At 42.1% G+C, this 15,242-nt stretch overlaps 1 protein-coding gene across 1 annotated transcript in view; it reads right to left on the reverse strand.

The window, feature by feature from the left end:
- Positions 1-6,337: 6,337 nt before the first annotated feature.
- Positions 6,338-15,242, reverse strand: part of SRBD1 (S1 RNA binding domain 1) — a 193,008-nt gene continuing 184,103 nt past the window's right edge. Inside the window, exons 20-21 of the mRNA XM_066611811.1 lie at positions 14,827-15,011; positions 6,338-9,400 (exon numbers count right to left, since the gene is read on the reverse strand). Of these exons, the coding sequence (XP_066467908.1) occupies positions 9,111-9,400; positions 14,827-15,011 (475 nt within the window). The 3' untranslated portion in view covers positions 6,338-9,110. The remainder of the gene's footprint in view (positions 9,401-14,826; positions 15,012-15,242) is intronic.

Here is a 15,242-nt window from a genome sequence, read left to right on the forward strand (position 1 = left end):
CTACTCTTTGTTGTCTGAATTTAGCTCCAGCCAGCTAGTCTTCATCCAAGTGATGATCTCATTCACTGAGAGAGAGAGAGAGAGAGAGAGAGAGACTCAATAACGATAGCAGCAGGTGATGTCAAGGAGAAGTGCAGCCAGCCAGTTTGTTCAATCTGTTGTCCCTCAAGACTACCATATTTGCCCTGGTGGGGTGAACATGCTTCTCAATAATATGACCTTCAGGGAGGCTCAGGTCAGAAGCCAGACATTATACAGGTTGCATAGCTGCCATCTAAAATAGCAGTCCCATGTTCCCCCCCTTGGTAATTTCAGTAACAACAAAATGCATCACATGATGTCATTGTAGTTCACATCTTCCCACTGCGGCAACTGGCAGTCAATAGAGCTGGGAGTAGAGACATGAGATCATGTGAATGCACATGACTGGGGGAGGAAGAGATAGATAGATAGATAGATGCAGGGCTTCTGTTTTCCCTCTCTCTGCTGTCTAGTTCCAGGGAATGAGTTTTACGTTGTATTCAGAATCTAATTGACCCCGTGCATCTGCAGGGTGGGCAGAAATTTTTTTTATTTACTTCCCTCTGCAGAGTTCAGCATTAATACCCTGGTATAGTAACAACCGATTTCTATCAGTTACAAAACTTTACTGCAGAAAGATCAGTTCTATTTCCCAATGCGTGTGAATTAGATGCTTATCTTTAAGCAAAATAAGACATTAACATAATTCAAGAAAAAAAAAACCTGTTGAACATGTCTGGAAACTGCCCGCTCTGCTTCACCATATAGGGGTAGACCTAAATCATAGGGTATGGGGCAAAGTGCCAGGTTTTGGCTTTGGGATGAGCAGCGTATGAACAATTCCTAAGAGTCTTTCACACTAAGAATCAATGCAAGGAACCCCTTTATTGGGGTGCTGGGTTACAAACTAGAGCAGATGACTCTGAATATCTGGTCCACCCTCAGCAGCTCATGAGTGCCAAGTTTCTTCACATAAGCCTCACAGGAAGTTCATTACCTGGGTAAGTGGGTCAAGGCTGGAATCTTGAAAATAGAAGACAAAGAGTTTCTGGGGCTTGCCTGCAGCCCGTTGGACTCCAGCCTTTTGTATTTTCCACAGACTCCCTTCTAGAGCCCTTGTCCCCACCCTCATTTCCCCTTCCTTGGGACTTTCCTTGGCTATTCCCTTGTTCCTTTCTTGCTTTTGCCTTGCCCTTGCTCCCTTTATGTCTCTATTTCTCTTCCCTGGTCCATCTTTGTCTCTTTCACCTACTCATTCTCCGTTTTCCATTTCTCCTCCCTTATTTAAACACCTCTGCCACGGGTAGCCACACCACTTTCTAATGAAAGAGACTGCTAGGGTCTTTTCATTCTCCCTTTCCTCAAATGCACTTGGTCATGATGTCATTACTGACCAGATCTGGATGGAGTAGCTGTCACTTCTGGGCATGTTTAGCCCCATTGTGACATTGCAGGCCAGTGAGGCATCACAATTTCTTACCTCCTTCTTAGAAAAATTTGGTTAATTGCTACTCACCTTTCCTTCAATATCCATGTGAACATAGTTCCTATTATAGATGAGTCCATTCAGTGGTCCATCTGGACCCTTAATATGTCTTTGAAGCTGACTTTCAGAGAACTATTTTTCCCCAAAATGCATTTGACTCACAGTTGTCATGTAGTAGGAATCAGGTAGAATGAGATGGACTGAAGGGGTCCATTGCATAATCATTATATCATAATGAGTTCTACAGCCAGCATTTATTTTACATGTTGTGAATCTAGGAGATTCAGTCATACTCATACTCTTTGCCGTCATACTCTTTGCCGACGATGCAGCTATCACTACCCACTCTGCCAAAGATCTCCAGCTGCTCATGGATCATTTTAGCAAGGCCTGCCAAGATTTTGGACTGACAATCAGCCTGAAGAAAACACAGGTCATGGTTCAGGATGTGGACTCACCTCCCTGCATTACAATCTCTGCGCATGAACTGGAGGTTGTCCATGACTTTGTGTACCTTGGCTCAACGATCTCCGACACTCTTTCTCTCGATACCGAGCTAAACAAACGCACCGGTAAAGCAGCTACCACGTTTTCCAGACTCACAAAGAGAGTCTGGTCCAACAAGAAGCTGACAGAACATACCAAGATCCAGGTCTACAGAGCTTGCGTCCTGAGTACACTTCTGTACTGCAGCGAGTCATGGACTCTTCACTCACAACAGGAGAGGAAACTGAATGCTTTCCACATGCGCTGCCTCCGACATATTCTCGGCATCACCTGGCAGGACAAAGTTCCAAACAACACAGTCCTGGAACGTGCTGGAATCCCTAGCATGTATGCACTACTGAAACAGAGATGCCTGCGTTGGCTCGGTCATGTCGTGAGAATGGATGATGGCCGGATCCCAAAGGATCTCCTCTATGGAAAACTCGTGCAAGGAAAGCGCCCTACAGGTAGACCACAGCTGCGATACAAGGACATCTGCAAGAGGGATCTGAAGGCCTTAGGAGTGGACCTCAACAAGTGGGAAACCCTGGCCTCTGAGCGGCCCGCTAGGAGGCAGGCTGTGCAACATGGCCTTTCCCAGTTTGAAGAGACACTTGGCCAACAGTCTGAGGCTAAGAGGCAAAGAAGGAAGGCCCATAGCCAGGGAGACAGGCCAGGGTCAGACTGCACTTGCTCCCAGTGTGGAAGGGATTGTCACTCCCGAATCGGCCTTTTCAGCCACACTAGACGCTGTTCCAGAACCACCCTTCAGAGCGCGATACCATAGACTGAAGGTTGCCAACTAACTAACAGTCATACTCAGTAGCATAGGAAAAACAGAAAATCTATTTTGCATCACTGTTTGTTGCACATATTGACTATTCAATTAGAAGAAGCGTATGTTCAATGTGACAACTGATTCTGCAACCAATGTATACATGAAGCTATATTTGACTTCTCAACACACTTAAATGGTATGATGGTTTTCTAAGTTTATTTCAGAAAGTTATGTAAACAATTGGTTTAAAATGTTTCTTAAAAAAAATTTAACTGCAATTATTTTTAAAGGAATCACAATCTTTTGTTGTTGAAGTCATTTTTGATTCCTGAAAAGGCCAAGGACCATGCAAAATGGTGGTTTTATACCCATGTTGTCAGCCTAAATGTTTGTCGATACGTTTCTTTCAATAGCCCCAATGAACCTGTGTCTGATCAATGCTAAAATGTCATCGACAGATCAAAGGGCAACCGTTTTCCCAAGTTAACCACATGCTCATGTGGCATCACTAATCAAAATCTGAAAGGAGCTGTCCTGTTCAGCAGTCTCTCTAGCAGTTATCTGAACAATCAGGTTAGTAGTTTTAATTTGTAGAAAGGTAGCTGTTTGTAGCAGCAAAAACAACCAAGATTCTTACGACACCTTAAAATCAACATATTGACTGTAGCCTAAGATTTTTGTGGATGTAATCGTCAGTAGGCAGCAGTGTGCGTGGATATATATTCACATGCATGCAAGCACACTGCTAAGCTTGTCACAAGGCTAGGCTTCTTGTACCGAACTCCTCCATTTGTTACCAGAAAGGGCTGTTATGTTTTAAGGGGAATTATTATATTACCCTTTTGGAAACCTCAGGATCGCAGGCTAGATAACAAGACAGCGTAATGCAAAGAAATTCCTTGTTTAGCTTAAAGAGGAGACTGGGAGAAAGATAACTTTCAATCAACGATTATATTTTTAGTACAAAACTCATAGGTAAACATAATGCACATGGAGAATTGATAAGTATAGGTTTCTAGTACTTGTGTCTAGTGTACCTAGCTTTATGGTGGTTGCATGTGCTGTGTATTTGGTGCATCTGAGAAGGAATCAGAAAAGGATAGGTTGTAGGGAAGGATTTTAGGGGTCCCTGGTCTGCATAACCCAGTTGCTAACTAAGATGGGGAGAGAATGGGAGAAATAGGTGGGGGAGAAGGGAAAAGATTCCAAATGCAAGATATAGTTACCTGTCCTGGGAAGCAGTTGGGGGTGTGGAAGAGTCGTATGGAGGACCTGTGCCTTGGGGGGCAGCCAGAGAGAAAGAGCACATGTGGCGAAGTTCTCTCTTAAAAGGCTTTTTGCTGACCTGGAAGCTGGATGTGAATGACCCGGATGTGGCCTCCTGGATGCGCATGCTCACTACACACAGTGGGACACATGGAGCATGCAAGAAAAGGATGACTGGGTATCAGCCATGACTGGCCTCTTGGGGGAGGGAGGCAGTTTGCATAAGGTGCTTAAGAGTGATAAAGCTACAACAATAGAACAATAGACTCCAGAGGTGCATGCTTGTTTTGCATAACAGTGATTGGATCAGGAGGCATCCCTGCATTGCTAGAGGTTGTGCAAACTTGTGACTTCTACCAGGGCCTTGGAAAAGTGTACTGGGGGAAGGGTGTCCTGTATTCTGAGGTTTGACCTGCATGAGTTTTAGTCCATAATACATACAAAATCACAACTTGGAAGGGAAAAGGAGATTTTCATGTAACACATTTTCAAATTTTTTTTCTATACCCCTGTATAGATGTACCTGCCTGCTAAGGATCATCCTTCGTGCACCTGATGAAGTGTACAGTAGGTAACAGAAGTGTTTGCTACAACCAGGGTGACCAGATAAAATAGAGGACACAGTGCCTGTACCTTTAACCATTACATAGAAGAGGGAATTTTGGCAGGTGCCAAAATTTTAAACCCTTCCAGGTTGAGCTGCAACTGCCAAAATTCCCTCTTCTATATAATGCTTAAAGGTATAGGCACTCCACTGTATCTTCCACTGTATCTGGTCACTCTGGTTTGTCATAGCACAATCCTACGTGTATCTTCTCAGAGGTAAGTTCTACTATATTCAGGGGCAGTTATCCCAGGGAAGTGTGTTTAAGATTAAAGCGCTAGACTTTTGGGTGCTGCAAGATTGACTCAGTTTTAATAGCATCTTCTACAGTGCAGGGACAAGAGGAGTTAAATCTATTTTATTTATTTATTTAAACCACTTTATGAACTACTTTTTGGTTGAAAAGTGGTATATAAATATTCTTTATGACATACATAGCTCATATGTCAGAGTGCAAACAAATTCTTACTTTGAAAGAAATGGCTGCTAATATTTTGCATCCATTATGGAACAAACATATCAAATTAGGGATTTTTAGATGAGAGGTTAATCATCTGGGTAATGCTCCAAACACAATTTCTTGGTAGTGTTTATAGAAATGTTTTATTGCACAGTATAAATTACAAGGAACTCACCTGCCCTCTTATGAAGTAAATCCTGTATTTTCAGGTGCAGTTTTCCATTAGCCATGAAAGGGTGAGGGATTAGCAAAGCCAGTTCTCTTATTACTCAGCTGCTCTGGCAGTCGGTTTTTCACACCCTCCTGCTAATCATGACCACAACCTTAATCTAAAAGGCCAATCCCAAAATGTATGTAGAAGGAGTAAGAAATAATTTATACCTCTCTTCCTGTGGAATAGATAGTTTTGGCAGTCATCCCAGTTCATTTAGAAAGTTCATTTCCACCAGACAAAGCTGTTTAAAACAGGCACTGTGCAACTTAAATCCAACTAACAGCACCTTATTTGAGCCACACGTTGTGGGGAGAGATGAAGGATTGAATGAGTCTACAAGTATGAGTGGTTTAATGAGTACTTTGCATTCTCATCTAATAAAGCAGGATGAGTGTATCAGAGAGAACAGTGCAGATGTGTTTAACCACAGTTAGCCTCTACCCTGGATTGCTACCAAGCATAAAGTGATGTGGGTAGCCCAGTCCTGGTGCTGTCGGTTACAGCAGTGCCAAAATGGCTATCCAGTGGGGCCAGGGAGGCTGCTGGAGGTCACCTCAGGGGAAGGGGACTTGTGCGTCCTTTCTCAAAGGAAAGCCCCAGGCTCCACAATGGGGCTACTCGAGTCTGGTGCAGACTTGAGAAGGCCTGCGTCAGGCTCTTCAAATCAAGGTGGTTGAACATAGGATCTGGAGGGCTCCGCTGGTCCCACCCCCTCCTGGGCCAGTCCCTCCCCCTGTTCTGCCCTCCTCCCACCCAGGACCACCTCCCCCCATCCCAAAAAGCTGCACCACCACCTGGCAGTGTTGCTTAGCCCAGCTGCTCTTCGCCAGTGTGCTCCTGGTGCTGAGATCCAACGCTGACTCTCCAGTAGTCCGAGTCTACCACTGGCGTTTGAGCCCTTAGCATTGGGCTTTAAGGTTAATTAAAAAAATTATTGTATGAATTTTGTATGTATCAATTGTATAAATTTTGATTAATTAGCTGACTAAATTTGCATAAGTATGCATTTGAATAAATAACCATTTTGCAAAGGGAAAAAACTGACTTTTATTTTGATGATGTGCATACATGTTGCGGCAGTCTTAATCTTGAAAAAGCAGTACCTCTCATATAAGAGAATCAGAGGAATGATGATGCCTTCTACTCATGGTTGGAATGAGGGAAGAATGACATGCATGGAAAACAACAGTTCGAAACACTTTGGTGTGCACCTACACACAGGTGTTTTTACACATACGTCTTTAATGAAGAAATGAAAAGACCTAATGAGCCTTTAATAAAAATAAACAATTAACTGTTTTGTTTAAAATGTACTACCTGATGGATTAGGAGCACATTTTAAATAGACTGTTTTAAAAATGTAATGGATTAATTGATGCATAGCCCAATCCTAGCGGGCTTCTCTGCTGGCAGAACTAGCATTCTGCCAGCATTAACTGCTTTTTGACAGTCGCAAAAGGCACTCCGTTTTGGCACAGCTGCATGGGGGGGGGGCGTGAGAGTGGTGAATAGGACTGAGCCCAAAGGTTGTAATCCAATATACTTTTCTGAGAGCAAGCCCTACAGAAGCAAGTCCTATTGTGTTTAGAGTAAATATGCTTAGGACTGTGCTATGTGTTGTACCGCCAAGAGAAACCACAGGTCAAACTAAGCCCTAGCCCTAGAGGGTGTATATAAAGAGGGACCATGGACCAAGTAGTGATTCTAACTATAGGACATGCTGGAAAGACACTTTGGAGCCTTGGAGACTTGTAGTCCTCTCCAATTGCCTTTCACAGGCAAGCTTCGTTAAGCAAGCTTCTAGCAAACTAGTTGCTAAAAGAGTTTGAACACAGCGTCTTCTTTTATATTTTTCCCACTGTTCCCCCAACGTGTGTTAGAGTGGCACACATGGTTCTTTTCCTGCCCCCATCATTTCATGCTGATAACAACCCTGTGGGATAGGGTTCGGCTGAGAGTAGGTGATTCTAACCACTATACCACACCGGCTGTCCACTGAAATCAGAATTGGTACACTGAAGAGTCCATATTACAGTCAGAGTGGGTACACTAAAAAAAAAATATACTCAGATACAGAATAAAGTTTATCAACTTTTCTTTTCTTTTTTTAGTTAACAAGAGCAATCTTAAATGAACTTGGCAAAATTTCTCCTTTTAATGACTGTACCTGTTGCCTGTGCATTGCCAGGATAACTAAAAGGAAAAAAAAAGTGTCCTGTAAATTAAAACAGAGGAGAAAAAAATCTACACCAATTATAGTATTAACAATTTTTTAAGGTCAAAACAGTACGATTTATCCATGTATTTTGGTCTTAGATAACCCTCACTGTCAGTGACTTTTTTTCCCAGTTCAAGAAAACATTTTAAAGAAATATCATGGAAATAGATCCATTGGTCATTCCTGTCTGAAGTTTAAAATTTTTTGTAGTCAACAAATAGTAACAAGAGATGATAAGAAATAAAAAGGCAAGACAAAAAGTAGTTAGAGTCACTAATACAAATTTCTGGTTACTTCGCTAACCCCTGGCCTAGTTCTCATTGATGTGGTAAACCTGTATCTGAGGTAAGTAGAGAAGGTGACAGGATGCTCCTTCACAGAAAAAGAAATTCCTCCAATGATGAGTGCATCAGAAGCCTCCCCAATGTCTGTTTTTTTTCTTAAAGTTCAGGGACTATTTTAAATGGAGAAGCATTCAGTCAGGTGAATGCTAAAAGTCTGAAGCACTGTAACTCAATCACAGCCTTGCCACTTCCATGAGACCTAAGCCTAAGGGAGATCACACTTAAGGCCAAAGACATGAGCCTCCATAATGCCAGAATTGTCACAGGTACAACAGTGGACAACGTATGTTCTATGTGCCTAGTCTCTATTTCATTTTACAGGCATGGCGCTTTTGCCTGTCTCCTTGTATCTCACAGATAAAGAAGAATGAGAAAGGAAAATAAAGGAAACCCACTAAAATGCAGACAATCTGGAAGACTTTAAGAAAATTAAAATACGATTTACCAGTTCTGAATTGCTGAATTTTTCCCCATTGGAGAGACGAAGGCCTAGTTCAAACACTTTTTGGCCTCCTATGTGAACTGTGAGAGTGTGCAGGGTCACCTCTGTGTCAGAATCATGTGGGAGAGCTAGTTGTATGAACTAGTGCCAGTGGAAATCCAGGCCACGTGTGACCTTCCCAACCTTCCGAAAGCCTTGTAAAGCCCCCGGAGGGCCAAAAAACATCACTTCTGGTTTCACAAAGGAAACAGAAAGTGACGTTTTTATGATCTTAGAAGGCATTCTGAGGGTCAGGGAGGCAGGGCATGGCTTTCCCTATCTTCAGAACACTTCTGGGGGAAAGCCTCTCAAATCAACGCATCAGCCAACTAAGTGCTGTGGGGGACAGCTCCACGGGCAGGGGAGAATGGTGGCATGGCATCGCCCGCCAAGCCTGGTGCTCAGGGTATTTGTTCCCAATGCCCCTCCTTTAACCCCCCCAGGTACGCCACAGACTAGTGCTGCCACATGAGTGTCATATATGCAGCCACCAGAATTTGTGCTATTGTGAACATCCTGGAAGAGTGATGGTACAATTGCAGAAATGGCAGCAGCCAGTTGCCCCCCACATAATTTACCATACAACCAGAGAGGCCACGTGACTTTGATCTAATTGGGAGCACGTAGGCAGCCTAACACATCCCCACCATGCAGAGGCTACTAAGTGTCTGAACTAGGCCTAAATACTCATCTCCATTCTGCTCATTGTGATTAAACTGTAGCCCTTAAAATGTAAGGCACCAGCCAACTGCTCATAAAACACGTATAAGGTCCAATGTTATCCTAGATCGTGGAATGTCAATTTCACGCACTCTGACTTCTACTTTTTCTCCTGGGCCCAAGCCAAGACTTCTTCTCTTTTTCGCCTTCGAAAGCTTGTCTTCTGTTATGTTCCGAATTGGAATCAGTCCTGCTTTACCAACTCCAATATCCACAAAAACACCAAAGAGGGTTGCATTTTCAACTCTTCCTGTCAAAATAGTTCCAACGGTCAAGTCTTCAAGGCAAACAATGCTCCTCTTAAAATCGGGTTTATCAAAATCTGTTGCAAGAAGAGAAGACAAAATAAAAACCCGAAGCCATGCCATAAGACACTATGAGCAGAACTATCCAAGTGGCATTATAGATAATTTACAAACAGTAAAGAATTCATATAGTTAGCATCTCCAAAGACTGTCAGGGATGTTGCTACTTTTAGCACCCATTATGCAGATCCATGCTTGTTTTTCATGTGTAAAGAAAAGGAGAGGGGGTGTAACGGGGCAGTGGAGGGTGGTGGATCAGTCCCAGGAGGGGGGCACACGCTGTATACTATTCCCTCTTCCAGGCTTCAAAGCCTAACACGAGACTTCTCAGACATGTACCAGCGATTTTGCTGGTGGAGATGCAAGTAGTCCCGTTGAACAGACTGGGGCTTTATCCAGCACAAGGGAATGACTATTCCCTAACTTTGAAGAGATCTCTAGCCTGCTCTTTTCCAGAGCTGGATACAGTGGGCCCATGCAGCCCCACTGCTCTGGCCCCGGTTAGGATTGGTCTGCCTGACATTCATAGATCATAAATTAAGAACATAAGAACAACCCCACTGGATCAGGCCAGAGGTCCATCTAGTCCAGCTTCCTGTATCTTGCTGCAGCCCACCAAATGCCCCAGGGAGCACACCAGATAACAAGAGACCTCATCCTGGTGCCCTCCCTTGCATCTGGCATTCTGACATAGCCCATTTCTAAAATCAGGAGGTTGCACATACACATCATGGCTTATAACCCCGTAATGGATTTTCCTCCAGAAATTTGTCCAATCACCTTTTAAAGGCATCTAGGTCAGATGCCATCACCACAACCTATGGCAAGGAGTACCACAGACCAACCAGACGCTGAGTAAAGAAATATTTTCTTTTGTCTGTTCTAACTCTCCCAACACTCAATTTTAGTGTTTTTCCATTTTCACTATGTCCTTTATGAGATGTGACAACCAGAACTGGACACAATACTCCAGGTGTGGCCTTACCATCGATTTGTACAACGGCATTATATTAGCTGCTTTGCTCTCAATACTTTTCTAATGATCCTAAGCATAGAATTGGCCTTCTTCACTGCCGCCGCGCATTGGGTTGACACTTTCATCGACCTGTCCACCACCACCCCAAGATCTCTCTCCTGATCTGTCACAGACAGCTCAGAACCCATTAGCCTATATGTGAAGTTTTGATTTTTTGCCATAATGTGCCTTGCTGGAAACTTACTTACATTGAAATGCATCTGCCATTTTGCTGCCCATTCTGCCAGTTTGGAGAGATCCTTCTGGAGCTCCTCACAATCACTTCTGGTCTTCACCACTCGGAGAAGTTTGGTGTCGTCTGCAAACTTAGCCACCTCACTGCTCAACCCTGTCTCCAGGTCATTTATGAAGAGGTTGAAAAGCACCGGTCCCAGGACAGATCCTTGGGGCACACCGCTTTTCACCTCTCTCCATTGTGAAAATTGCCCATTGACACCCACTCTCTGTTTCCTGGTCTTCAACCAGGTCTTAATCCAGGAGGGGACCTCCCCTCTAATTCCCTGTGGAGTTTTTTCAGTAGCCTTTGGTGAGGGACCGTGTCGAACTTCTGGACTTCTGGACTTCTGAACTATCTGGACTTCTGAAAGTCCAGATATATAATGTCCGCAGGTTCTCCCGCATCCACATGCCTGTTGATCTTTTCAAAGAATTCTAAAAAGTTCGTGAGGCAAGACTTACCCTTACAGAAGCCATGCTGATTCTCCCTCAGCAAGGCTTGTTCGTCTATGTGTTTTGAGATTCTATCTTTGATGAGGCATTCCACCATCTTACCCGGTATAGATGTTAGGCTGACAGGCCTATAGTTTCGCGGGTCCCTCCTCCTTCCTTTTTAAAAAATCGGTGTGACATTTGCTATCCTCTAATCCTCTGGCACCGTGGCCGTTTTGAGGGACAAGTTGCATATTTTAGTCAAGAGATCAGCAACTTCATTCTTCAATTCCTTAATTACTCTTGGGTGGATGCCATTAGGGCCTGATGACTTATTGATGTTTAATTTATCAATTAGGTCTGAAACATCTCTTTTATCCTCTATTTGACTTAATTTCTTGGTCAGAAGGGGCTATTTGGGCAGCGGTATCTGCCCGAGGTCTTCTGCCGTGAAGACAGATGCAAAGAACTCATTTAATTTCTCTGCCATCTCGAAGTTTCCTTTTATCTCCCCTTTCCCTCCCTCACCATCCAGCGGGCCAACTGCTTCTCTGGCGGGTTTCCTGCTTCTAGCATATTTGAAGAAGCTTTTATTATTTCCCTTAATGTTGCAATGTATTCCCCTTAATGTATATAATGTATATAATAATAATGTAATAATAATGCAATATTATTCCCCTTAATGTATTATTCCCCTTAATGATTCCTCTAGAATCCTCTACGATAGACAGGCTTCTATAGCAGATGTGCAGGTCAATGTGAAAAGGGAGAACATTTAAAAACTGCTGTAGCAGAGGATTGTTATTTTGCTAGCTTCTGGATTTGCTGCTCAAAGCAGTTTGTGTTATACATGAAATTAAGCACAGAAAACCTGGCGCTGAAGTTTTTTGTTTTTTTTAAAGAGGGGTTGTCTGTTGGTTATCCAGGCATACTAGAAATACAGTCCGCATTTGTTCAAGAAGTCTGCGTGTGCACATACACATGCCTATTTATAGGTGGTTTACAATACAGCTGTATAATCATAATTATATTTCAGCGTTTGTGGGTTAAAGAAACAGGCAATTCACCTCAAGTACTCTGGTGACATTATAAACAAATGAAACACACGGCTATTCATTTCCTCTCAGTTCAGAGCTGGAGTGAGTTGGCTGTCACCATCGTTACAGAATCTTTACTTGTCCAAAACAGACGATTTCCTAAAGCAACGACCATCTCTTGATGAGTTTGCAAATCAAGAGACTTGAATCATCTATGCACCTGTCTTTTTCCAAGAACATTTACAGGATTGCAATGTTAAATATATTAAGCCATATCTGGGAGACTATCCAGCCTCAGTTATCTTAAGTATGTATTTCAAAATTTATTTTATTTTATTTATTTACATAAAATTTATTTAAATAAATTAAAATGTATTTATTTTAAAACATATTTTTTTAAAAGTTTTACCACTTAGCAGAATGAGGGCTGGTCTTTGGGTAGTCTTGGGTAGACCATCCCAAGACCACATGGCATGGTCTCCAAAAAGCAGGTTAAAGGTATCATTGGTGTGATATGGTTGATATGAGTAGCAGCACATGGAGCAGTGCTCTGTGGAAAATGCAAAGCTGGTTGGAGATGCAGAAAATGGAAACATGTGAAGCTGCCTTGTCCTGGGTTGACCATCCATCTACATCAGTAGTGTTGACACTGACTAGCAGAGGCTTCTCAGAGTTTCAGACAAGTGGTATACCATTACTGAACTTCCAAGTGCATGACTGTGTATTTCAAAACTCCATACTCATGGAAAACAAACATGTCAAGGCAAACCTAACTTCCTAACCTTGATGAGATACCTTTCCACACACAGGGCATTCTTTAAAAAATGTGGGGCACATTTGAATATGCGATTGCCTCCTTTTGCAGTCTGAAATGGTATAATCCCAGGAACTCTGCATTGGGCCACCGATTCACACGTATCATTTGGCTCTGATTGCACCAAATACAGGCCAACCTTTTAGACTACTTTTCCTTACCTGATAAATAATTACTGTGAGTCTAGTAGAGAAACATGTTAGCGAAAAATATTCATGTTGTAAGTCTCGGGATCCAAAGTTGGCTCCTGTACATTAGCTTTTAAATACAAGGTGGTGGCATCACCTGAAATCAGTGGGAATAGTGCCAATGTTTTTGGAAAGATTGGGGGGACGGGAATCAAGATGTCATCCAGTCTACGGCAGCAGTAGCCATAGACTGGATGACATCAATGTTTCCAGTAAAGGAATGCCCCCAATGACTCAACACCCAAACAGTTAAGCTTCTTTCGATATTACACTACACAGTGCAGACTTTCCAGTAAGCAAAACTCAAAAACAGCCCTAAGCAAATAGCTTTTAATGATTATAGCAGAGATGAGCTTGGGCAGCAATTCAAAAGCTACTCTTATGTTTTACAAACTGCACTTTTTGTTCTTCCTGCGTGTCCAACTTGGTTTGTGCCTCTAATCTGCTCCCCATATATGATCAGCTGTTAAAGATTTGCACTGAAAGGACCCTACCAGTTCTGTGCATTCTGTTACATAATTAAAACTTGGGTTCCAAACCACAAACTATATTTTCACTGAAGCTGGCAGTCCCAAAATAATTTACTTTCTTATATTCCACTCAGCAGATAATTGAGCGTTTTTCAAACCTAACCTGATGTAGGTTCTACCTACTTTGCATCTGTTAAAATGACGGTTTCTCAGGTGTGCTGTATAATAGTGTCTGAATATATGTAATGAGTATCCCAGTATAAGGCCTTCAGTGGAACTCTTTTAGATAATACGTTCTATCTGGGTTTCCGTTGTTGAATTTTGAGGCACAGATTTTTTTGAGAGTGGTTTTAGATAAATTTTCTCTGTGTTTGTTCAATATATATCTTTGTGGATCTGATTTTATTCCTTTCCTTAACTTCCACCCAGTTGTATTTAACCAGAAGTGTGGGACACAGCTTTGCGGGAAGTTCCTGAGTAATCTGGTAGAAGTGGCAGTGTCTTATGTACTATGTGCAACTGTACTACTAATACTGTAGTACAAAACAATTTTGGATAATATTATCCTGAGGCATCTCAAAGGCTGCCAATTTTGAAGAAATGACAGAATGGATGTGACTTGGGTCATTGCATCCTATTGTCAACTGTATTCAGTCCTCTGAAAGTTCTTTGAGTGTGCTTTAAAGGCAGCTGGTGACACATCATTTCCTGTCTTCTAAGGTGCCACAAGTTTTATTCTGTGGCAAAGGTTTAAGTGTCAAGGACGTGTTCCAATTCTTCGAATGCCCAGGAAACATGCAACCGAGATTTGCACAAAAAAAGAACATGAGATCTATGTTCCACCAAACTCAATCACTAGCTATTCAGTTCAATTCTTGCAGAAAAATAAAAAAGATTTACACACCATCTTCAAAGAATGTTGGACCAACAGAGTTCTGAAGCTGATAGGGGAATCACAAACTCAACTAGTGTGGAAACATGTCAAAAGTGTTCTAATTTATCACCAGCAGCTAGTCTATATGTCTTTAAAGGTCCATGATTTAGAGGCCAAATTCAACTTTCTTAATTGCAAAACTAACACATGCTGTCCAATCCAAAGAGTAATCCAATACTTTCTTCCCCCAGACAACTTAAGGGAAGGTGACCTATCCATCCACAGATGACACCAACTTAATTAAAAACTAAACAAAAATAGACAGACAAAAACAGCCAATGGGAGATAACAGAACTAATGCCTTTGAAAGTCTTACCTTTCCGGATGTCAAAGCCTTCAGGCTGAGTCAGTCCATCTATGATGATCTGTAGCGTGTGTCCTGTTGTATTCAGTTGTTTTGCTGTTCCGTCTATTCCTTCCCTTTCAATTACTGCATTTACTTTTTGTTGCATTTCTGATTTTCCTATATTGTTGAGACTTCCTCCAATGATCATCAAAAACCTTATATGTAAAAAGGGAGGGAAGTGAAGGAAGAATCCTATATATTAGACACAACATCTTGATAACAAGTCCACAACGTTTCAAGCTTGAAGTATATAGGCCAGACGTTTAAATATGTTGTCTCAATCTGCCATTCCATATATAAGTTTTGTAGTTTTACCTTTTAGATAAAAGTAAACAAGTTTTTGTTGAAATCATTTTAATGCTGGTTGTCAAGTTAGAACAAAATTA

This window comes from Tiliqua scincoides, chromosome 1, assembly GCF_035046505.1.
Source record: "Tiliqua scincoides isolate rTilSci1 chromosome 1, rTilSci1.hap2, whole genome shotgun sequence".
Taxonomy (NCBI): domain Eukaryota; kingdom Metazoa; phylum Chordata; class Lepidosauria; order Squamata; family Scincidae; genus Tiliqua; species Tiliqua scincoides.